Source organism: Poecilia formosa, unplaced genomic scaffold, assembly GCF_000485575.1.
Source record: "Poecilia formosa unplaced genomic scaffold, Poecilia_formosa-5.1.2 Scaffold57, whole genome shotgun sequence".
In the NCBI taxonomy this organism is placed as follows: Eukaryota; Metazoa; Chordata; class Actinopteri; order Cyprinodontiformes; family Poeciliidae; genus Poecilia; species Poecilia formosa.
The window spans coordinates 1,558,542-1,582,304 of NW_006799996.1; the positions used below are offsets into that span (position 1 = coordinate 1,558,542).

A 23,763-nucleotide genomic window follows, 5' to 3' on the forward strand; every position below is an offset into this window, starting at 1 on the left:
TATCTATCTATCTATCTATCTATCTATCTATCTATCTATCTATCTATCTATCTATCTATCTATCTACACTTAGCTTCCTCTGGTGGACAGATGGAGAAACAACAATGACGGTTCACTTCGCAGCACAAAACCTGCTTAAATAATCTAAAAACTTTTTATTCTTAGTAATACAGTTTTCTGTTTGGCTTTTTAAGTCAGATTTTCTGCAATATAATATTTTACAGCAACTGTGTTAAGCAACGTTTAGCCTTTTTTTCCTGTTTTAAAATATGCAACAAGTTTTCCAAACTTGCTGTGTCACTGTGCATACACAGAATACCCAATCTGCCACATTGCCTGTTTCCGAGTTAACAGCAATAAATGTTTCAGTCAGAAATGATCAAATCCTGCACCAGCCTATGCCTGATGATGTTTTTACATTAAAACATTTAACAACAATTAAAATAGAAACTGTGAGAGCAGTATGGTAATTTTAGAGCATCTTGATTAAACTAGCGATTTGCTTAGATAGTAGAAGAACCACATGATTCTGCAGTTAAGTTGTAGTATCATTGCTGTAGTTGTGCAACAGTTCTGAAGCTGTTTTTCCACTTACTGCACATGTGATTAGCTGAACCTTCTTTCCACATACCCAGACAAGCCCAGAAAAGCTCGGCAGTTCCATCTATATCTTCTCTGTGCGCTACAGAGACATGCAGCAATGTCAGAATCAACACCCGCCAATGGTATTGCTTGCAGGATTGTTTGATGGAGTGTTGTCCTCCTGAACTCCACCCAACATCTGAGCTCCAGAGACTGCAAACAGAGTCGACTCTCACACTAACTCTTTATTCATGGCAGCTTTATACTGCTTACTGCACAGTAGACGACAGATACTTCTGAGTAAAAGTGGAATTTATCATCATCTAAGTATGTCACTGTTATAACTTTTTATCTACTGCAAACACTTTGTGATCATAAATTAAAATATCTATGCTTTTCATTGTAGGCCCTAAAACTTTTATTCATAATCCAGCATTAGCTGCTCAGGCATGTCATTGACGTAACTGTTTGTTTTTTTAATACTTTATTGCAAAGTAAATGTGCATTTGGTGCAGCTGGTGTTAAGCTCCCATAGCTGTTAAAGTGTTGTAATTCAGACAGCAAACAGCTTTCCACAGTTATTTTAAAGAACAGAAACATTTAAAAAGAAGTGTTCACACCATCAAAATTATTTTCTGACATTCATTTTCAAATTTGACTTTTGTCACGTTTGTCAAAGGTGTTTCTCAAAGCCTTAGAAGCAACTTCAAGTTGCAGTTTATTGATGCAAGACTGGGCGGTCACGATAATTTTAATTCATCTGGTTTATTTCACAAGGAGGATAAGTGATTCAACTGACTTATCTGCACTTAGTAGGACAAATAGAAAATGTTTAAGAAGTTTTATGATTTTGCTATTGTTGCACGTAGTATGCAACGTGATCAGAGCATTCTTAGATGTGTAGGAGATAGAGGAATGAGTATTAAATATAATTTTAAGTGTGTTGATAATTGAAACATTCACAACATTCAGAGGTCCACCAGTACTCATGTTACGTGGGAGACTAGTTGCATATTAGGAAAAATGGATTTCAGTTAACTACATTGTGCTTAGATGCTATTAACAGACTTTTATTGCAATTAACAATTTCTATAATAATTATAAAGTGACTTAAGGGCAGAGATTTTTCAAGAGGGGCTATCTATTGTGTAGCAGAATACTACTTCTATTCTTTTTTTTATTTTGATGAAACTCAAAGTAACACTGACAAAAATAACTAAACATTTGAGCTGCTTACATATTTGCATTATTTACATAGAAACGTCTGGTATCTAATGCTAAAACACAAGAAAAGTAACATTAAACTCTTAAATATGAGCTATATTAAGATATTATCTCATCACAATAAAATAGTAAGAGCTAACTTGTATGAGATAAATAAATCAGTTATGAGACATAATTATACTATTTTATTATTGTATATTATTATTGTATAGATTAATCTATAATAAGGCAAACTGTTAATATTTGCATAACAACGTAGAAATCACAAAATACAATGACACTTTAGAAATGTTAACTTTTCTCATCTGTTCTACCATAACACATAAACACCACCCTCTAAAAATACATCGTTCTAACTTATACTTTCAATTATTAAAAATGTGTCGTATTTTTTCTCAAAACAAACTATAACTTAACCAAATTTCTTTCTCCACCCATTAACCTTCTCGCTACAACCAGGTTCAGAGTTAGAGTACTGTAATTAACGGACGGTCCCTGAAGGCAGCATAAGTAGGAGAGGTTGTGTTTTTGTTGAGAGTGAGTGAAAAGCGGAGGACGCAGCAGAGAGTGCGAACTCAAAAACTTGGTCCGAAGCTTCGACACACTGCCACTTTTTACCCCTAAAAGGACTCAAATCAATTTTCTCTCAACGGTAAGTAAAAATATATCACGAAATATTATATTATACCTTTGCTTCGGCATCTTCCTTTTGGGTTTTTCTTCTCGTTTTGATTTTTTTTTTGTAGTGACCGTTTAACGGTTTCAAAGTGTGCAGTAATAAACGAGTTTTGTGACTTTTTTTTGATTAAAGCTTAAAGTAAAAGGGACAACTACGCGTGTTTATGTAAGCTTAATTAATTCACACTAAATCTGAGTGATTTGTTTGCTGTAATTTGGTCCGATGATGACAAAGCTGGTTTTGTTCTCGGTGGTAATTAACGGGTCGTTACGGAGGTACATTGTTACAAGCGACTTTAAAAAGCAAACTTTAAAGCATTTTAATTTAATAAAGTAAAATTTATCACGTTGTTTTGCGTTTTTGTCATAATTTCTTTACATTGCACACTTTTCTGGTCCCGCCGTTCAGGATTTTTACGGCTGCTCTGTACTTCCTGAGACACCCAATATAAAAAGAAACGCTTAAATAAGTCAGAGGAACTTTTTATAAACTCTTTCCTCTGCTTTTTGAGACGTCGTGATGTGTCAGTAGCTCAACCAAGGGGTGTTTTACTTTTCGGTACTCCAACGCTTCCTCCTGAAAATGACTCAGATCTTTCACTTTTCTAATTACATCCTATATAATCCTTAATATATCTCTTATTTTATCTCTAATTTGGCTTCCTTTCAGTTAAAACCAGGATCCTGCTCATCATCTGCCATGGCTGTGGAAGGTGGAATGAAATTTGTCAAATATGTACTTTTCTTTTTCAACTTCATTTCGTTGGTAAGTTCCAACCAAATTCCCCTTCTCCTGACACTATTATTGTTAAAACGTTAGCAGACTGGGTGTGGAAATCGACTAAGAACTTCACTAACAGGCTTCACAGCATGAAAATACCGCAGTTTCACGTGATCAAAGATTTAAACCTAACTTCAAACCTCACTAAAACCTTTGCCTGTGCAGCCAGAAGTTAAGCAAGACAAAGAGTGTCAGTATCAGTTTTGTGTCTCTTCTTGAACAGGCCTGTGACTTAAAATTGAACCAAACCGCTGTCAAATCAGCTGATGAACACTCACATTGGTCACACAACCTACTTTTTCTTCTTCCGGCATCCATATGCAGGACTTGTTTACTTTTGACATCTATGAAATCCTGGATGAGATTAAACTTTTCCGGCTTATTGCCTGTTTGCAGTCTGGGAGTTTTAGAGGTGGCAATCGTGGAATGTGAATCTTTTGACCGGATTATCAGAGTCGTGTGATTGTTTCCAATCAGCATGTATTCAGTTTTTATTTATTTATGGACCCTGTTCTATACTTAGCGCTGTATTGTGCAAACCCTGTTCTGGGTTGCAACCTCACAGCAACTTCAACTTGCACATGAGGAAGTCAAAATGACTAAGCAATGTGGCTATGGTTTTAACTTTAGCAGTCGTTTTGACTTTAAGAGTTAGAAGTTTCATGCAGGAGTAAGAGCGTGTAAATAAACACTCTGGCTATGCCTGATTTTCCATCTTACTACGTCATAGAAAATTCCCTGGATGTCACTTAGTAACTAATGTATTTTGTGTCTGTTAGTTTTTGTGCAGTGAGCATTAAATTTAGGTTTGACTAACCATTCATCTTCAGGATCAGTGCCTTTATTTTACCATTTTATGCCATGTACATCAGATTTATATATTTTGGTTTTAGACAGAAAATAGCAAATATAGTTGAATTATTATGGCCTAAGCTCTGTTTTTTATTACATAATATATTCCAGGATATGTTCGACATTATTGGCTCAATTCACCTGCTGTCTTCACTCCTTTTTTGTTCCCCAGTATCAGCTATCAGCCACCCAATTGAGCCGGGCTCAAATATTTACACTGCTGTTGTCAACAAGAAAAGGTTTTCATTTTAAGCAAGTGCTTAGCACGGGTTACAGGGAAACCAATGGATGGTGTGATCTGGTTGGAGATGTTCACAAGCTAAAGAGTTTATGTAAGACTCAATGTATGTAACTATTGGTGCAGTGATTAAAAGTGGTCTGTTTGTACTAAAATTGAACCAAACCTCTGTTAAATCAGCTGATGAAGTTTATAAAACAACAATTTTCTACGATTGTGAAGAATTTTATTTTTTTTTGGCAGCAAAAATCTCTTACTGCTTTATATGTTAAATATCAAGGTGAGAAATTGCTGGTCTTGTTTAACAAGCAGACCACAGTAATTGCCAAAAGCGGCATTATTAACAAATATATGATATTCAAAATCAAACCAGTCACGTTTGAGCAGGCTCTAAGTATTAAAAGAATATATTTGCAGAAGTAAAAATGAAAATCAGAAGTTATTAGTTGATGGTAATGTGGATATTCTTCCCTTTATATTTACAGAAACAACAAGTTTGTAACCTTGGTATACATCATGACTTTAACCATAAAAGTCAAAGATGAGAATTAGATACCACTGATAATTTGGCACATTTTTATTCTCGTTGGCTATATAGTCTGCTGTTGGTGTGTTTATCAGCAGGTTATGATTGCTGCTAAACTTCAGTAAAGTTGTAAGCAGTACAGTGATAGTTATGTCTGGGAGTAAGAAGGTAAAATAAAAAGTAAATACTTAGAAATACAAACACAAGAATACTGGTTAGATTAAATTAGCCCTTTGGAACACAAGAAATGTTTTTTAAAAGTTATGTAGAATAATTAGAAATATCTTTTTTACACATTCCCCCTGCTTCATTCTGCGAGTTTTCTGTCCTCAAACTTTTCATCCAAACGTTCTCATTGATGTTCTGTGACAAAGGAGTCGATTTTAAAATTTGCATCAGTTTTCTGGAAATTTTTAAAAGAAATATCTACAGTAATGTTGAAAGGTATAAAACTAGTAATAAGCTTAAATCTTTATGGATTATGTAAAGTTTGTTTTTCTGACATTTTTATAAAATCTTCTAACAGAATAAAAGAAGCTTTTGCTGTTTTGGGAGTGTTTTTTTCTGTTTTAACGTCCTCACAGCCATGTATCAGTTTGCAAAAGCGGATTATTTTTAACTCAACTGAGATAACAGAACCTTACCAAGTCTTTCTAGAGAAGCCTTTTTCTTTTCTTTTTAACCGTGCTTCTCTAATGAACACATTCACAGTTCACTGAATGTACTTCCCTGTTGTTTGCTTAAGAGCTGCTTGGTGTGAGCTGATCATAGCCAAATAGATTACACAAACACACACACACACACACACACACGCACACACACACACAAAAACACACACACACACGCACACACACACACACACACAAACACACACACGCACACACACATGTTTGTGTTGCTATCTTTGTGGGGACTTTCCATTGACTTCCATTCATTTCTACAGCCTAAGCCTTACCGTTACCCTTTTCCTAACCCTAACCATCACATACCTAACCCTAACCCTAACCAAAACTCAATTCACACCTTAGTCCTAACTCTGACCCCTGATTGGTCCCACAGATGCACACACACACACACGCACACACACACTGTTTGTAAAAGGTCCGGACTGCTACCATTACCCCACCCAGAAGATTGACAAAGTCTCATATGATCATTTTCCACTTTCAGGAACTGAAGTATGTCGTAACTTCCCATCAGTTTAGTTGTTTAGGTGCAATGGTCAGTCATCTAGATTGAGAAAATTCTGGGGGGTTTTTGTTCACATTTAGCAGATCTTACTTCCATAGTTTTGGCATTTTCGTACGCGACTGTTTGGGGTTCTAAAAAAATCCACTTCCTCTGACCCTGGGTCAGTTCCCACCTGCTTTGAAAACACATGACTCAAGGTTATTTTGTCACAGTTTTCTTAGACATTTTGGTTTGATCAGGAGAATCTGTCATATTTCATAGGAATTGAACGGCCAAAATGAAAATCAGGAACATAACTAGCAGCAGTGTAAAAGCTTTAGATAATAAAAGACAATTTCTAATCCCTAAGGTGGGATATTTATAAAACACTAGCGCACATTATATATTGTATCCAAGAATAATTACTTGTTGTTTTTGATAATTTGAGCAGTTTTCTGTTTGGACATTGTCTAAGTTTAATATTCAAATTATTTCACAGTTTGACTCCATTTATTGATGCTCAAAAGTTTTTTTTCTGAATTTGCATACTGAGATTCCCTCCATAACTTATAAATTTGCTCCTTAGTCTTAAGCAATTTTTTAATGTTTTCCGGTAACTGCTTTGGTGATTTGCTTGTTGATCATCCGCTGTAATTAAAATTAAAAAGATACCGTAGTGATGGGTTAACTATAAAATACGAGTTTACTTGTTAAATGTATGGGTTATAAAAGCAATAAATGTATAACTCATACATTTATTGCTTGTGGAAAGGAGTGGAAATTTTGATAGGTTTATACTTCCTAAGTTTTAACATTATAGTTCATACTGTATTTTTTGTACATATTCAAAAATTAAACAAACAGTTAATCAGAAATACACACAGATTTAAGCTTTATGATTTTATCTCTTTTTCCTTCTTTACACATCAAATTATTTAACTAAAGCAAATTAAACTAATATGCATTGTTTCATAACATGAATACAAAACGATTTGTTCACGGGTATGAAATGGAAATAGGTTTGTCCAAAATAACTGTGTATGAAACAGACGTGCAAGGTAATCAAACCTCACATAATTTCTTTAGAATCAGGAATAACTTTAGTTCTTTTAAAGCTATAATCAAAATATTTCTAGATGGGTACATTAAAAATTAGACCTGAGTTTTATCACAGTGAAAAACTCATTAATTACTTTATTTGCTGTGTATATTTAAACAACAAGCAGATAGTTTAACTTTCAACAAAATGTAGCTGACATGAGAACTAAACTGGTCTCCTGTTCTTCTTACAGTTATGTGGACTTGCACTGATTGTCGTGGGAATCGTCGTGCAGGTTTCTGTGCACAAAAGCTTTCAGATCGTGGACGCCAGCGCCTCTGCAGGCCCCATTCTGCTCATCGTGGTGGGCCTTCTGACTTTCTTCGTCGCATTCTTCGGCTGCTGTGGAGCCTGGAAGGAGAACCACTGCATGGTTGCCACGGTAATGCACTGATCCACAGCATCCTTTACAGTCATGAGTAAAGCTATAGCAGAGCAGCGTATACGCAGATTTATTTAAAATCAATTAAACATGGCTATAATAATGACACAAATGGCATCAACAGCCAGTATATTGGGTTTGTGTATTTTTTTCCTATTTTTTATTTCTTTAAAACTATATTATAATTATTTTCCACCATTATTTATTTTTTTAGTTTAGTTGTTGTTCTTGTTGATCCATCAGTGCTTCTGAAGCATAACTTCCCATGGGATTAATCCTGTAATAACCAGGAAGACTGTTTGCAATGCATCTTTCATTGATGTCTAATGTTTATTATAGTTCAAAATGTATATGCTTGTCTGCCATCACAAATGTATGTACCACAAATTCATGGGGTTTAAAATTATATCAAACCATCCATTGCAGCTGTAACAGCTTTAACTCTTCTGTAAAGAGTTTTCACAAGGTTTAATAGTGTGTTTATTTTTCCAGAAGTGAAGATAGGGAGTATTTATTAATGAACTAGCCCACTGGTAATTAATTATGAACTGTACTGAGAGTGAATATCATTGTTATTCAAGCAAGAAAATCAACTAAGGCAACTCTAAATCTCTATACTACTGTAGAGAGCGTAGAGATATTTATATATGTGCCACATATGTAAAGCACATAATTCTCACTCAGTGGATGGTTATTCCTTTATAGATAACATTCATTCTCCTCGCTTTACACAGCAAAACTTCAGTAATCGTGATAGAGCTGAACTTTGTCTAAGTTTGATCAAGTCCTTTCTTATCGCCTGTTCTTTGTTGTATTCTTGGCAAATCCCAGCAATTTAATTACCTATCTTTAGAAAAGGTTTGTATTGAAAATGTATTTTTAATTATTCCTTGGACCAAATCAATCTCTCCTCCATCAGCCATTAATGTGTAAAATAAAAATAAACTAATACATATCTGGACAGCAAAACCAATATTTTTGAAGTAAATATTTACCTCCCTCACTTTTCTTAATTGTTCTGCAGTTTTCCTTCTTCCTCTCGTTGGTCGTCATTGCTGAGATTGCTGCAGTAGTTCTTGGATACGTATACAGAGACAAGGTTTGAGTACACTTCACTCTTTGTTATGTTGTGTAACTCCCTACAGGAGGGGTGTTTTAATTTTCTTTTGTGTCTTCCGTGTAGGTTAAAACCATGATAGAGAAAAATCTCTCTGAAATGATCACGAACTACAAGTCGGGCTCACAAGAACTCAAAGAAACTGTGGATAAATTCCAGACGACTGTAAGTTCAGCATCGCCTGTCCTCGTCACTGTTTACATTGCTCAGCAACACCTTTGCATAACAGTTCTGCATCCTGTTTGTCCTTCACCATGTGACATTGTTACTCTTTGCGCCGTCTGTTGGCCCAGGCTGCAGCTGGCTCTTCTGTTATCAAGGTTTTGTGTTGGCTCATTTGCAGTTGAAGTGCTGTGGCGATCAGAACTCCACCGACTGGAAGAATTACGGTGACGATGGAAAAACGGTGCCTGACTCGTGCTGCATAGAGGTCAAACTAGGCTGCGGAAACGGAACCATGACAAATAGCACCATAGTGTACCAACAGGTAAAATATATTCATTGTGTTTTAGCTGTTGGAGTTTCAGGAACAGTAGGTAACAGAATGTCTCCAGCCATCATGACCGGATAAGGTCTGAGAAGCTCGAGATATTAAGTTAGCCGAAACTAAACACAGACTACATTCCATGTAGATGGAATGTAAATATTAGGGAGAAGCATAATTCCACTTAGATAAAATTGTTTCTGAGACAAATAAATGTAGACTTAAGACTTGGTCGTGATGCATGGATTTAGAGAGGCGTATGTGATGCCTGATGGCTGTCTGTGCCTTTACAGTTTGTTAAAACAACCAACCTTTATGCATACATAGTTCTCGTGTGACGTCACACTTCCGGGAACTTTGCTGTTGACAGCCATCTTGGTAGGTATCAAAACTGTCATTACAGTTGCTAGCAAATAACTATAAAATGGAAAGGAACCTATGCACAGTTTTCTTTTACTTTATTTTTTATTATTTTCCTTATTTGTGGAAACAAGACACAATCAACATTCGTTAGAAACAATACAATCAATCAAATAAAGAAAATTGGAAGAGCAAAAGATCAGTTGTCTCCATCTTGTGCTTTATTCCTTTTTAACATGTAAATTATTTTCTAGTGAAAAATAATCGGCTATGTGTTGTAAATAATTGCCTAATTCTCTGGAGGCGACATGCGCAGTGCGGTGGGTGCTGACGCAGCACGACGTCTGCTGTTAATCCCTCTATAAATCAGAAGCAAGGTGATACAAACCTGATTACGAAAGCCACCACAATGTTAATCCTTCCCCAGTTGTGCAAGGGAACATGCTGCTTCAAGCATTCCCTACAAATAACTGTGAATTGAACTGAGTTAGAAAGCAGTCCACCATGGATAAACTATGTTAGGAACTTTTCCAATTTGATCAGGAGCCAAAGATTTCAGTCCCTCTTTCAGATCACGTGCTAGCAAATTAATGTCTGCTCACTTTTTGTTTTAGGGTTGCCGTGACATCATGGTGAAGATGCTAAAGAAAGACGCTCAGTGGTTGATAATTGCAGCTATCATTGTTGCTGTCCTCCAGGTACGTATTGGCTGTAAACCAAAGCACATCATCAGAGGATTCACCTATCGATATTTCTTTGACCAATATTTTTTTTTTCCTTAAGTTCATGATGTAAAAGAGAGAAACGTACTCCTAATTGAGGCGGTAATTAAGAAACAAAGAAATTACAAGATTATCCCCTTTTATGCATGATAACATACATCCCAAATCTTTATCTGAATTTTATTGAAGACAAAACATAGAGCAGAAACAAACTTACCGTTTGTGTCCTCATACATAGAAAAGAATGGGAGTTCTACCTAAGGAAGCATGATATTATCTGCATGGTCTCGGTATCGGCCGATATTAGCTGTAAGATTTAATATCCGCCAAATATTGGTCAAAATAACTCACTGATATAAAAGGCGTCGTTTCATAGGACAAACCAGTGGCACCGATACCTGCAGCACGGCACTTCAGGTCTGCACTCTTTGAGTGTCGTCATTGTCTTAGAGAGACCAGATGTCATGAATAAATCTGACGTTAAACATGCTGCAAGTTGAAAGTGTTGCATCATTTCTAGTCTCCTCTTTGCGTTTGGCTAAATTGACAAAGATAATGTAGTATTTTAATTCCACAGTAGAGAAATCAATATAGTTTCAATGAGTAGGTATAGGAAAAAAATATCGGTATCGGTTATCGGCCAAATTAGTTTTAGTATATAGGCATATTGGATATTGACCAAAAATCCAATATTTTGCTTTCCTAGTTCTTAGTTTTGATGAGTTTGATAATTTGAAGGGGAAAATTATTTTCAAAAGGGCCAATTTAATCTAATAAGTATTCTTGTATTTTTATTTGGAAGTATACTTTTTATTTTACCCTCAGACATAACTACGTATGATTTAAATGTTATATTTTAAATGTAGCATCATGTGGGGTTTCATCTTCATGTTAATTCATTCATTTCTTTCTTTCAGCTTCTGGGCATCGTGTTTGCTTGCTTGTTGATGAGAGGCATCCGCGGCGGCTATGAAGTCATGTGATTGGCATACAAACAAGTGCTGGCCGGTCGGGCCCTGCTTATTAGGAACGTCATTTCAAAAGTTAATATTCAAGTTAAAGTTCCCATTTTATTTACAGGATTTTAAGTTTCTCCTTTATAGCAAAATTGGGTTTTTTAGTTTCATGTTGGATCATTATTCCTGCTTTTGTACTGTAAATACATAGAGAAAGAAAAGCATTCAGAGGAAAGCTGATGATTGTCTTGGAGTTAAGAGAAAGACTGGAGGTTTTTAAAGCCTGACTCTTTGGAAAGTATTTGAGTTAAATTTTTATGTTATGGTTTCATTTGTAATAAAGTCTCCTGAAATTACATGGATTTTCAATAAAGACAATTAAGAAATAAAAGTGGCATTGAGATTTTTATTGCAAAAAAAAAAAGTATAATGCAATATTGGCACAAAAACTCAGAAGTTGAGTAAATAACATTTACAGAAAGATTCATGTTTCAGATGCTGAGTGCCAAAACTTACGAAAGGCACAGGAAGTATAATGATGAACTTTACAGCTCCAGTTATGTTGTACTCCTTTGTACTTTCAGTCCTCGGTGTTTGAACAGGTTGGATGAAACTTTGTGCTAAAATACATGAATTTAAATCTCCACATAAACAAAATGATGGGTACAAAAAGTAAACAGTAAAGTGCAATCACAACTTGACAGTCTACATCTGGGCTTTATCCCCCAATTTCTGTATTTTGTCTAAAATTTAAAGCTAATTTTAGTCTTTTGAACAACTTTATCGTGACCAGAAAGTTGGAAAATAAAAATAAAGCATAAAATGAGGTAACGGCAAGAGAAAATACAGCATGTTTGATGACAACATGTCCACAAATTCTGAATACAGCTCTCCTTACATTTATTACTACTGATTTACATCTGAATTTTTCATTTAACTTTATTTCTTTTTCTCAAGTAGAATTGTCTTTGTTTCCCCAACATGCATTTTGTCCGAGTGTAGGTGCAAACTCGGACAAAAGCAGAAGCTAAGCATGTGTTAAAGCAGTAATGACCTGAAAAACAGGAACAATGAACGTTTTACCCCGAGTTTTTAAACAATCCTTTGAAAAAGTATTCACACCCCTTGAGCCTTTTTTGTACTGAATGAAATACCAGCAAAAAGCTGTTCATAATTATGAAGTGGGCGTAAAATGTTCTTTTAACAATCTGAAAAGTGTGGCATACATGTTTTTAGCCGTTTCACTCTGATTCCTCTAAATAAAATCCAGTTCAAGCAAGAGCCCTAACATGCAAAATATTACGAACATACCAAGGACAGGATGAAACATGGTGGCAGCAACATGCTGTGGGGATTGTTTTACTCAGCTGGGTCAGAATTAGACTGGGGTCTGGACTCACCTTCCAGTCGGACAATGACCCAACCAAACGACCTAGTTAAAGTCCCAGTTTCGTTTGATCTTGAAAGATTTTATTTTTAAGAAAGAAAGACAGTCTGTCCCATTTTATGTTGGTCTGTCACATGAAACTGTGGATTTAAAGTGAAGAAATGTAGAAAAATGAAAGGGTGTGAGTACTTTTGCATGGCATAGCAGATAAGGGCTCCAGAGGAAATTGAACTTCCCCACCAAGGTTCAGAACTGCAAACAGAAACATCTGTTGTCTCTGATAAAGACTCTTTGACGTCATGTTTCCATATTAAATTGTCATTGAGGAAATTAGCATCAGTGTCTGGCGTTGTTTTTTTCTTTTGAACCCAATCTAGCCAGAAAATGTTCTACATTTTGTTTTTTTTCCTTCGCAGTAAGAAGATGCTGACACTCTTGTGTGCATTGCAACACAAAAGTGACTATAATCACAGGAGCAGGCTTCCTGTCAGTGACGGCTCGCAGCGCTGGGGTAGTTTGCAGACATGAGCACCATGCAGTGCAGCAGAAGTGACAGCTCTGACTCTGCAAATTTTAAAAAGAAGACACAAATGTATAATGTTAGGGTAAAGACACATTCCTTTAAATTTAAAATGAGGAAATAATCTTAAAAAAGATGTGAAGTAGTAGTCTATAAAAGATTTTGTTGTCCCTCAATAACAAAATTAATTTCTGACTTGTGTTTTTATTGAGTTTCTGTTAGAGGAGCATCAGAGCGATGGCGTCTACTCCTACTGACTGCAGAAGGTAGAACATTTATGAGGCAAAAAATAAAAGTACACATCATTTTACATCGGTCAACCCATTTAATCAGATATGATCTTGTTTACAATCTACAAATATATAATCCAATAGAAAATTAGAAACTTAATTAGCTAAAAGTATTTTTTGTTTTTCCAAATATTGATTCCTGAACTCTTCCTGAGTTAAAACATTAGGGTTGTTGTTTTCAAACGAATATGAACTTGTTTTATTTGAGGTCTGAAAGCGCTGCATCTTTCTTGTTATTTTGACTATTTATCATTTTCTGTAAATAAATATTAAATCTTTGCTTGGACACGTTGTCAGTAGTTCATAGAATAAAAGACTAATGCTCATTTTACTCAAACACATAAAAGTAAAGAGTAAAATTATCATTTTAAATGGTTTCTTAAATTTTTCCAGAGCTGTATGTTCAGTGAAGTACAAAACCCAGCTTCTTAAATCCACGTACCTTTTAAAGCAGACGACACCTGAAGCCACTGGGCCAACCACTCCCGAGACTGACTGGTATCAAGACTGTCAGCGTTCATCCCTCTCACATAACAAGCCTGCAACAGGAAAGACTTAGATCAGCCCGAGAAACTGCTTCAGCTTGGGGAAATAAAACTCACCGAGTGACGAACCTGTTTGAGTTCCCAGTCACTGAGCTGGTGAGGGCCCATTCGGCTCAGGGCTCGGTCCAGCTGGAGCAGCTCCACGGCATGGCTGTTCAGCCGTCGACCAATCAGGAAGCCCGGGAGACGGGGCGTGAGGAAGAGGAGGGGGCTGATGTGTCTCTGATCAGCCACAAACACGGATGAGCTCAAACAGATGCAGCAGAGAGAAGGTGAATGAGAGGAAGGCTTTGCTCACCATCTGTTCGTTGCTCATTGTGTTCATGGCCAGAGGAGCTCTGGAGAACAGACTTCTGACAGCCAGGATTTCAGAGACATTCGGGTTTCCGCCGCGTTGCACCTGGATGCAAACAGAAAGTAATCCTGTTAAAGTTGAACAGAAATCACAGCACACTTTAACAAGTTTGATCTCGTTTTTAAGCAAGATGTGCCCAACGCAGACATTAGCATGTCGAAACACGGCTGTGGATCGGTTTAAAGAGCTGCAGCGAAATAAAACAGAAACGAAATGCTATTTTCTCAAATAATAACTTTAAATCTTTTCTTGAAATAATTGAATATTCTGTATATTCAAACCAACCACATTTATTGCCACCTATGATAACAGATGTGATGTTTTTTTAGATTATTTTAGTAATACTCAACTAATTTAGCAAATGATTAATCATTAACTACAGTGTAAAAAAGGACATTTGATGAAAGAACAACAAATTGAGAGCAGTAAGCAAGCCAAAAATATATGTACATTTTGGATTTAAGATTTAAAAAAATCTCATAGTTTTAACATAATCCTGTTCAAATTTTCTTGAGTAACAACAACCCCAAAACATTAAATCTCCTATTAAGCATCTTTTGTTGTCCTGTTATTGATTGGTGAATAATAATAAAAATAAATTAACCTTAAAGTTTATTGATGCTAAGTCAAGCAGAAAGGCCTGAGCTTTTCACATGTTGATGTTAGAAATATTATTTTAGTTGCAGATGCATCCTTTACTACAAATGATCAAGCGTTCACTAAAGGAATTATATTATTGCATTTTAGACAATAAAATTTTTATTTTTTTATTTAAAAAGTAACTGAATAATTTGTTTTAATTCATTTCTATTATTTAAAGAAGGCTTCAATGTAAAATCAGCAGGAAGTGCCAACTTATTAAAATTCGATTAATCGTCAGCATAATCAGGAACTAAACTAATCATTAGCTGCAGCCCTAATTTCTGATCCATTTCCTTACCTTAGTGCAGAGGTTCTTCAGAAGACCTTGCAGGTGACCGTTTTTGACCTGATGGCTCACGTCCTCCAGCTCTTTGAGAATCGGTTGGTGGTGCTGAGTCCTGTGGGAATGATACACTTTCCGAAACTCCAGCTGCTGCCGGGGAGTCCAGAAGTGAGGAATCAGCAGCTGACGAGGGAAAAAGTACCTTGAAGCCACACGGAGACATTGGTGTTACCGACTACAGTGGTAATAATCAGGCACAAACATTCATCTTTTTAAAATGTTGTGCCGAATATAAAATACAATAAATAAAAAAAACATGCAAACAGGAAACTCACATTAGGAAAAAAATCAGGTAGTTTGCAAATGGAGGAATGGTAATAATCACAAGTGGGACGGCCTTTATTAGGTCTCTGCGAAACTGAGAAGCATAGATTACATTAGTATGCAACAACATCACACAGAAATCAATGAAATGAGAAAAACTCAAGCTCAGCAAAAACACAAAATCACAAGTATTTTTGGTCTAGTTTCTAGTGCAAATATCTTGGCACACTTGGAAGGAGACAAAACTAACTTGCAAGTAACTTTTCAGCTTGTTTTAAGTCAAACATTTCTTAATATTTATGGAAAAGTAAAGATTATTTCATATACAACATGGGAAAAAGTATTTTTATTAGTGAAATAATCCTCTAACGGAACTTGTACTTTTTCATCAATATTAAAGAATTAACTTAAAACAAACGGATATCTTGATTAAACGTTACAAAACTAAGGTATTTGCACTAGAAACTCGATTAAAACTGCTTGGTGAGCGTATTTGCAGTGAGATTATAAATTTTAGCTACTCTGTGTAGCTTTTGTAAAACAGCATAAATGTATAATCTGTAAGAAGATTGAGTTCTAAGATTATATGATGGGAATCTCACAGAGACTCTATGTTTAGTCTTGATAGGACATCCAATTGTTTTTCTGTAATTCTTGTTGAGGACAATCTTTTTATTGAACAATGACATAAAAATACATTTTCATCTGTTTTCAATATTTTCTTGTTTATGAAAGCACCAGTTTTAGCATTCTGAAACAAATACACGTCAGCTACATTAAGGAAAGTAATTAACATTTATTCTTTGGACCTAGATTGACTGAAATCAGATTCACAATGTCTAGATGCAGTATTGATCCAAGGCATTTTCTCAGTGCATCATAGGCAATGAAAGGCTGCTGCCACCAGGGGGAGACATTGGTACTCAGAAAATGTGCCTGGTTTGCAACACTTATTTTTAGTATAGTAAGACAAAACAAACTGGTTATAAGGTTACAAAGTCCTGTAGCAAAAAGGGTCATTGTTGGTCTCTCTGCAGTTATCAATACTGTTGCTGAGATCTTTCTAAATTAAAAAGTAAATTCTTTTTTTTATTATTTAATGTAATTTGACATTTTGACCCCCTTCCAAGCTCCTCATCCAGCCTTCACACTAACATTTTTTATTTTATTTTTTTTTACTATTGTTGTGAGGAAAGAAACCCTACATCTAAATAAGTACCAGAGAAAATATCACTTCTTTAAGACACTGACCTGTCTGAGTTTTTCCATCTCCCTGTAGTGTAAATCGTGGAATTTTGCTCCCTTCGTCAGCATTTTGGTTTTTATCCTCTTCACTTCTCTGGCATCCTGGAACAGCATCTTGAATCCTGGAAGAAGATTCAAGGAAACATTCATAAAGAGAGGAATTCAAGGAGAGCAAGAGGAAAGCGTCACTGTGTATCATATTACACACTGTAGTTAGCCAGTTTTCCTTCATTATACGCACAGATTTTGGCTTTACTCTCGTTTAGGGGTCAGATTTCCAATGTAACTAGATAACACAAATAGCCAAACACTATTTCTAGATCATCATTTCTTTTAAAAGCAGAGTCAGGAAAGACAGCTGTGGTGAGGAATGAACCCATCTTAGTCTTGTTCAGGGTGCTGGAGGGCATCAGCTAATAGCCGTAATACAACATTACAAACGTTTTTCACATGAAAATTGAGAAATCTTTCAGAAATTCTCCATTGGATTTACATCTGGACTTTAACTGAGCCATTTTAACACATAAATTGCTTTGATCTGCCCCAGTGGTTCTCAATCCTGCTTCACTCTTCCTTCTATCTTAGATGCATCTTTGCTCCAACATACCCGATTCAAATGACTGATTTCCTTTCACAACAATACCTTCAAGCAGAGTTTATTTGCGTAGCACATTTTAGCAACAAGGCAGTTCAAAGTGCTTTACATCATAAACACATTACAGTGACCCATTGTGAAACAAGTGAAAAACATTACATTTTGCTGAGTGACACCATCAAATATGTTGGTCAGTGCTCCAGTGATTATGGTTCTAAAGCAACTCTGAACAAGTGGGTGTTTTAGTTTTGATGTAAAGGAAGTCAGTGTTTCAGCTCCTTTGCAGTTTTCTGGAAGTTTGTTCCAGATTTGTGGTGCCTAGAAGCTGAATGCTGCTTCTCCGTGTTTGGTGGCAGCAGTGAAACACCTAGGGGTCCTGAGGATCCAGACCCACTCATCTAAACTTAAGCTCTAGCTGCAAGTTTTGGGTCATCATCATCCTGGAAGATTAGTTTCCACACTAGCTTCAAGTCATTTGCAAACTTTAATGTTTCCTTCCTGGAAAGGCTTTCATTTAGCATCGCCCTTCTTCCTATTTACTCTGCGCAGAGTCCCTGCACCAGAGAGAAACGCAAACCCACATAATGATGCTGCCACAATGGTTTACATTGGGGATGGTGTGTTCAGGGTAATATGCTGCGTCAGTTTTCTGTATGTAGGCCAACATGAGGAAAAGTAAAGCTCTGGTAAAACTCTGGTCTCTTCTGAACAGTTTCCCCTGCAGGATGAACTTTGAATGAGACTCCATACACAGCTCTGAAAAAATGAAGATCCCATTTCATGGTTACTCCACCAACTATTGATCTCTGAACTCTTCCTGAGTTAAAACAGTATTATTGTTGTTTCTAAATTAATATGAACTTGTTTTCTTTGCATTATTTGAGGTCTGACAGCACTGCATCCTTCTCATTTCCTGCAAATAAATAAAACATTTTTGCTTGGAATTTCAGTTCTCAGTAGTTCATAGAATAAAAGAACAATATTAATTTTACTCAAACATATACCCACAAAAGGTAATATTTGAGAAACTGATCATTTTAAGTGGTCATTTAACCTTTTCCAGAGCTCCATATGTTTTTGTTTACAATAGGGCTGCAAGTAACTGTTATCTTAGTACTAATTAATTCGGATTAAAGTGACTTTTTTACTTAATTTGTACCAGGTGAAGTTAAAACCAGCTCGTTTGAGGAGTTCCAGGTACAACATATTTGCAGACAATTTTTTTTTATCATCTTAAATGGAAAATGCATAAATACTGTTATGAGAATGTTATTTCAGCAAATGTTGAACACCTGAATCACATAATTAGGCCATTACGAGATAATTCAGCCATTTAATTCAGGTGTGTTGGACTTAGGACATATTGAAAAGTTCCTCTCCTGTCTTCAGTTTAGGTGGACAGCCATACATTGGTAGGTTTGTAATTGTGCTACAGTTTGTATTTTTGAATGGATGGACTGATGTCAGATGTTCAAAGCACATTGTTTGATAATATAACCCTGCTTTTACACACCTTTATCACCGATCTGTCTGGTGTGTTGGTAGTTTTTGTGATGCCATTTGGTTATTAATGAACAAACCTTTGTAAAGGGAAGTGGTTGCACTAGATTTTATGTAGGGGCTATAGTTTATTCTACCTATATTTATTCAGAAAACTGGATGTGCCACAGTAGCTATAAAAAACAGATACACAAGGCTGATAACCTTCAGAACTAAACACTGACAGTAAACAGCATAAACCCATCAGTAGTGTTGCAGATGAGTACATTTTGCTCTTACCTTCCTTAAAGGTGTGATAAAGCAGGAAAAATCGAGGAAATCGTCTTTTAAGAAAGTCTTCATATTTGGCATTTGCCCACTGGATTCTGGAGGAAACATATCGTCCAATACCTCGTCTGACTTTAGAAGAAGTAAAATGTTTGCACAAAGGTAACCTGTGGCGTAAAAAAAAACACAAAATGTTATATAAAATGCGTAAAAGTCCTATCTTATCACAATGAAGAGTTAGAAGCACAAGAGCACTACATAATGACACGGAACATGTACAAGTGACACCTTTTGTAAACATCTCCGATAAACATTTTTAAATAGTCAGCAGGTTATCAACTGTCTGCATTGAGATTTAAATGTACTTAACGTTTGATTATTTAGCAGGTGTGTAGCTAGCTTAGCAAACCATGATACATTCCGGTTAAATCAAGTGAAAAAAGGGAAAGGTTCACCCTGGGAAGACAGACCTGGACTGGCAGGATACGTCTTGAAGGTAAAAGCCATGTGTTATCCTGTTTGTGGTAAGACCACTTAGTCGGGTCAAAGACAACCGGCTGCACAGAATCGAGCAGGAGAGCGCCATGTTTGACGGGCAGAGCAGTTACCGTTACTACGGTAATATACGGGAAAGCTGACAGTTGGTCATTTACCGTAATACACAGAAAACGAAACGCACATTATTTTACGTTTTCACTGAATGTTAGGTGGAATTTTGGGCTTTATTAACAATACATGTTTAGTTGTTAGATCATATGAAAGCTTACTCAAAATAAAAATAATAAATAATGAATGGTACAGTGGCGGTTCTAGACCAGGGTTGAATGGTGGGGCCAGTGTTTTTCTTAAAGGCACACAGAACTAAAGAATGAATCAGAAATGACATGGTAATATTTCATTGTTTATTATATGAAGTGAGCCAGATAGCTCAGTTTTCAGACTCCTGATTTAGCAGATGAAAACTGGGATCCTATTTAAATATGGCTGAAACTACAATACCTTAATTTTCAATTCATTGTTGAAATAAAAGTATGAAGGTTAAACAATTTAATTGGTCCCATTAATTATTGTTTCTGTGCCTGGCTTTCTAACCTTATGTCCAGACAGAGATAAAAAAAAAGGTGTGGCAATAGCAAAAGAGAGAATTAGTTGTGCAACAACATGTTTCTGTTGAATGTAGTCTCTGCTCCATAGAAAATGAGCTGTTAGCATGTCATGTTAGTCATAAGATTGTCATACAGCAACAGTCTTCAGTCAGAGGACTCTCCAGATTCGTTGGAAGACTAACTGCTACCAAGGATTCTTTCTGCCCACAGCATCACCATCTACAATGATTCTTTGAAGATTAGATGATGAGTTACAACATTTAAATTTCCCAAATGTTAGCCCGCTTTAAAGTCCCTTTGACGCTGAAACGTTTTAACGTACTGTTGACGTTAAAACGGTCTAAAGTTCCGATTTCCGAGCTAAATGGAACGCAGCATTTTTTGAAATATTGCAAACTAACCGGTCTTTAAACATAATTGGTTGTTTAAAGTTGTACCGGCGTTTGTATATATTTCAGAAATTAAAAATTGGAGTTAGTGGGTGAATTTTAACTTAAACTCACATTTTCTGCTCGTGCCAGGCTGATAGTCACGTGAGTAGCAGACACTATAAAGCCGGAGGAGGACACGCTCTGCCAGTTGATTTTCGTTTGAGAAGTCGAAGATTATCTTCCTCAGCGGTCTGAAGGGTTCCATTTGTGTGGTTAAGTTACAACCTTTTACTTATTTGGATAAATATAACTTGATATAAACGACATAAACGTGGTTTAACTTCGCTTATTTGTAAAATAAGAATAAAGAATAAGCTAGGGACGTTAGTGTTGAAGCTAGCTTAATGTTAGCAAATTTGGGTACGAGCCAACGTTTTCTTTCTTTATTTATTTATTTATTTATTGTCATGAGTGTTGCTAAATCTGTCTACGTATTAGAAATGAATTTGTGACTGGCTAGCGTGAAGGAAATTAAGTGAAACATTTGGTATTCGTCGCCTTGTGTATCTCCGTGAAACTTGCATTGCAATTGGCCGAGTAAAACGAAATGTTTTAGTTGAAATCTACGTCGGCTCTTTACATTTCATGCTAATATGCATTTTATTTCCTCCCAGGTTGGCCCGTCCAAAGGAAATTTGTCTTCCACATGGCCTCCATTAAATTCGGAACCAGTACTAGTCCATGCAAAGTGCCCTCTGAGGAGAGGGAAGAAGAGGTTGAAGATTATGGTAAAGTTTAAGATTTTGTACTATTTGTAACCTGCAAAATCTGCCAGTTTTCCATCTGAATCCATTTTCCATTCACTCCACTTTAGATAGCAGGGCAAACTGTGATCCAGACAAACTTCTACAGTGTCCTTTTGACAAAAACCACAAAATCCGCTCCTGCCGCTTCCCATATCACCTGATTAAGTGCAGGAAGGTGAGTTCCTGAGTTGGTAAAGGGCTGGTAAAAATCTGCACTCATGGTGTTTTGTGGGTTTAAAATAGTTTTCTACCAGAGATAAAATATTATTATATTTTAGATTTACCAGATGAATACATTTGAATTGAATTCAGTGAATTTACACCCACTATACCAGATTGCATTTGATCCTCCTTGATATATTGGTACCCTCATAAAAGTTGCTCCTTGATTCCATTTATGGCCTTTTTTTAAAAAAACATTTTTTTTAATTTGATTAGTTTGTCATGGCTGCACAGTGGCAGCCATGCACTGTGCAGTTGGTAGAGCTGTTGCCTTGCAGCAACAGCTTTACCAGTGATGGACTGGGTTTGATTCCTGGCCGGGGTCTTTCTGCATGGAGTTTGCATGTTCTCTTTGTGCATGCATGGGTTCTCTCCGGTTTGTTTGTCCTGTGTCTCTATGTTGCCCTGCGACAGACTGGTGACCTGTCCAGGGTGTACCCCGCCCCTCACCCGGAACGTTAGCTGGAGATGGATGTAAGAAAATGGATGGATAGTTTGTCATGTCATACTGTATTATTGGGGACTCTGTGAATACAGTTGCAGGAAAAATGCAAAACATCGCTTTTTGTAGTTTTCCTAGCATCAAGGTACATAACATACAAATATCACACTGTTGGATTACATGGTGTTAATCCAGTGTCTTAAAGAAATTCCTTCTTGGATTATAGAAGTGGGTAAATCACATGACTCTCCTGCAGCAATTGATTAGTAAATTAAAGAAATCTCTTGCCACAGAATCATCCAAAACTGGCCAGTGAACTGAAAACCTGCCCATTTAATGCTCGCCACCTGGTTCCCAAGCACGAGCTTGCTTACCACACAGAGACCTGCGAGGACAGAATATCTGTGGACACTGAAGATGGTGAGATTATTTTATTTTCTATCCACCTAACAGAGCTGTTACGGTTTGTTTTCTTTTAAATGGTGTAATGTACATGTGTCTTTTGTTTAACAGCTGGAAGCAGAAATGGACATGTTGGCTGGGATGTTCCAGTCAACACTTGGGTCAACCCAAACATGACTGAGGACTGGGATAAGGGTATAGTAAAATATCATAAAGGTTTAGAAGAGATCACACTAAATGTGTCTGGAGGAAATGTATTTAGATCAGTGTTTATCACACTTTTTTCAGACTGAGGACTACTTGCCCCATTTAATAACTCACAACCTAACTTAATATAAAACCTAGAATTAAAATATTACACTCTTAACTCACTTATTGTCTTTATCCATCCTAAAGAGGAGGTGGTGCTGTTTTGTGGCTGCCCAGTGGTGCAGTTGGTAATGTTGCCTTGAAGCAAGATGGTCTTTCTGCAAGGACTTTGCATGTTCTCCCTGTGCTTGCGTGCATTCTCTCTGGGTACTCTGGGTTCCTCCCACAGTCCAAAACATGGTTGTCGGGTTAATTTATTTCTCTAAATCCTCCTTGGGTGTGCATGATTGTTTGTCCTGTTCGTCTCTGTTACCCTGTGATGGACTGGCAGTCTGTTCAGGGTGTACCCTCCCCGTTGACTGCTGAAGATGGGCACCAGCACCTCTCACGGCCCCAGTAGCTATAAGCATGTATGATCATGGATGGGTATTGTTTTGTTAATGTGACTGGCCACAACAAAACCATGAACTATTGCTCAGGCTATTTTGGGTTATTTACAGATTCTGAAAGGGTTGATTCTAAGCTTTCCAATTATGCCAAGCACTTAGAAATAAAAAAGTGGTTTATGTATTGTGTGCATTAGTAACTTTTTGAGGCCATTTGTAACTTAGAAGCATGATGAACTTGAGTTGCTCTGGCAAAAACAGAAATCCTCTTCTCCACATTACTCACCTATTTCTATCAATTGTATGTATTGTGTATTTGCCAGTTAAATATTTTTTAATCAAATAAAAAAATAGCAGCAGCATTTTTTAATGAAGCTGAGGTCACTCAAAGCTTTTCTTTTGAGTGACCTGTTCTTAAGCAACTTGCTTTTTTTTTTGTAAATACAAAACTTCGGCAAGCTAATTGTATGCAACACATTTTTAGCTCATTTCACAGTAAATAAACTTCTGTTTATTTGCATACCTCTAGGGGGCGCCTGTGGACCACAGTTTGAGAAAAGGGTTGATTAGATCAGTGTTCCCAACCCTGGTCCTC

The 23,763-nt window shown here is 36.5% G+C and overlaps 3 protein-coding genes across 5 annotated transcripts in view; 2 read left to right on the forward strand and 1 right to left on the reverse strand.

Moving 5' to 3' along the window:
• The first annotated feature begins 2,319 nt into the window (after positions 1-2,319).
• On the forward strand, positions 2,320-11,558 carry cd63 (CD63 molecule). 2 transcript variants are annotated; one of them, XM_007553608.2, is made up of 8 exons: positions 2,320-2,458; positions 3,155-3,250; positions 7,344-7,532; positions 8,557-8,631; positions 8,716-8,814; positions 8,993-9,136; positions 10,108-10,191; positions 11,133-11,558. In XM_007553608.2, exons 2-8 carry the CDS (start codon positions 3,185-3,187, stop codon positions 11,196-11,198), a joined length of 723 nt encoding a protein of 240 aa, XP_007553670.1. In that variant the 5' UTR covers positions 2,320-2,458; positions 3,155-3,184; the 3' UTR covers positions 11,199-11,558. The 2 variants fall into 2 exon arrangements, with proteins under 2 accessions (XP_007553670.1, XP_016527740.1); XM_016672254.1 differs by having other exon boundaries at positions 3,165-3,250.
• An 8-nt stretch (positions 11,559-11,566) lies between these two features.
• Positions 11,567-19,754, reverse strand: letmd1 (LETM1 domain containing 1). The gene is made up of 9 exons (XM_007553607.2): positions 19,595-19,754; positions 19,137-19,291; positions 16,769-16,884; positions 15,529-15,611; positions 15,209-15,395; positions 14,212-14,313; positions 13,983-14,135; positions 13,811-13,907; positions 11,567-13,122 (listed from the first exon to the last, which is right to left on the reverse strand). The coding sequence occupies exons 1-9, from the start codon at positions 19,708-19,710 to the stop codon at positions 13,046-13,048; spliced, it is 1,086 nt and encodes a 361-aa protein (XP_007553669.1). The 5' UTR covers positions 19,711-19,754; the 3' UTR covers positions 11,567-13,045.
• Positions 19,755-20,365: 611 nt separating this feature from the next.
• The window catches only part of gtsf1 (gametocyte specific factor 1), a 10,009-nt gene continuing 6,611 nt past the window's right edge, over positions 20,366-23,763 (forward strand). Inside the window, exons 1-5 of one of the 2 annotated variants that reach the window (XM_016672256.1) lie at positions 20,366-20,478; positions 21,276-21,389; positions 21,476-21,582; positions 22,365-22,491; positions 22,585-22,668. In XM_016672256.1, coding sequence (XP_016527742.1) covers positions 21,308-21,389; positions 21,476-21,582; positions 22,365-22,491; positions 22,585-22,668 — 400 coding nt within the window. In that variant the 5' untranslated portion in view covers positions 20,366-20,478; positions 21,276-21,307. Of the gene's footprint in view, positions 20,479-20,625; positions 20,874-21,275; positions 21,390-21,475; positions 21,583-22,364; positions 22,492-22,584; positions 22,669-23,763 lie in introns of those variants that run through there. The other variant, XM_007553609.2, reaches the window with a different exon arrangement.

Bases quoted from the DNA above. Each gene is read 5' to 3' on its own strand.
- letmd1 (XM_007553607.2), bottom strand. From the start codon at position 19,710: ATGGCGCTCTCCTGCTCGATTCTGTGCAGCCGGTTGTCTTTGACCCGA. The intron at 16,885-19,136 runs GTAAGAGCAAAA...ATCTTCTTCCAG, and splicing joins TTATCACACCTTTAAGGAAG to GATTCAAGATGCTGTTCCAG. The intron at 15,612-16,768 runs GTCAGTGTCTTA...TATGCTTCTCAG, and splicing joins AGATGGAAAAACTCAGACAG to TTTCGCAGAGACCTAATAAA.
- cd63 (XM_007553608.2), top strand. From the start codon at position 3,185: ATGGCTGTGGAAGGTGGAATGAAATTTGTCAAATATGTACTTTTCTTT. The intron at 3,251-7,343 runs GTAAGTTCCAAC...TTCTTCTTACAG, and splicing joins TTTTCAACTTCATTTCGTTG to TTATGTGGACTTGCACTGAT. The intron at 8,815-8,992 runs GTAAGTTCAGCA...GCTCATTTGCAG, and splicing joins TGGATAAATTCCAGACGACT to TTGAAGTGCTGTGGCGATCA.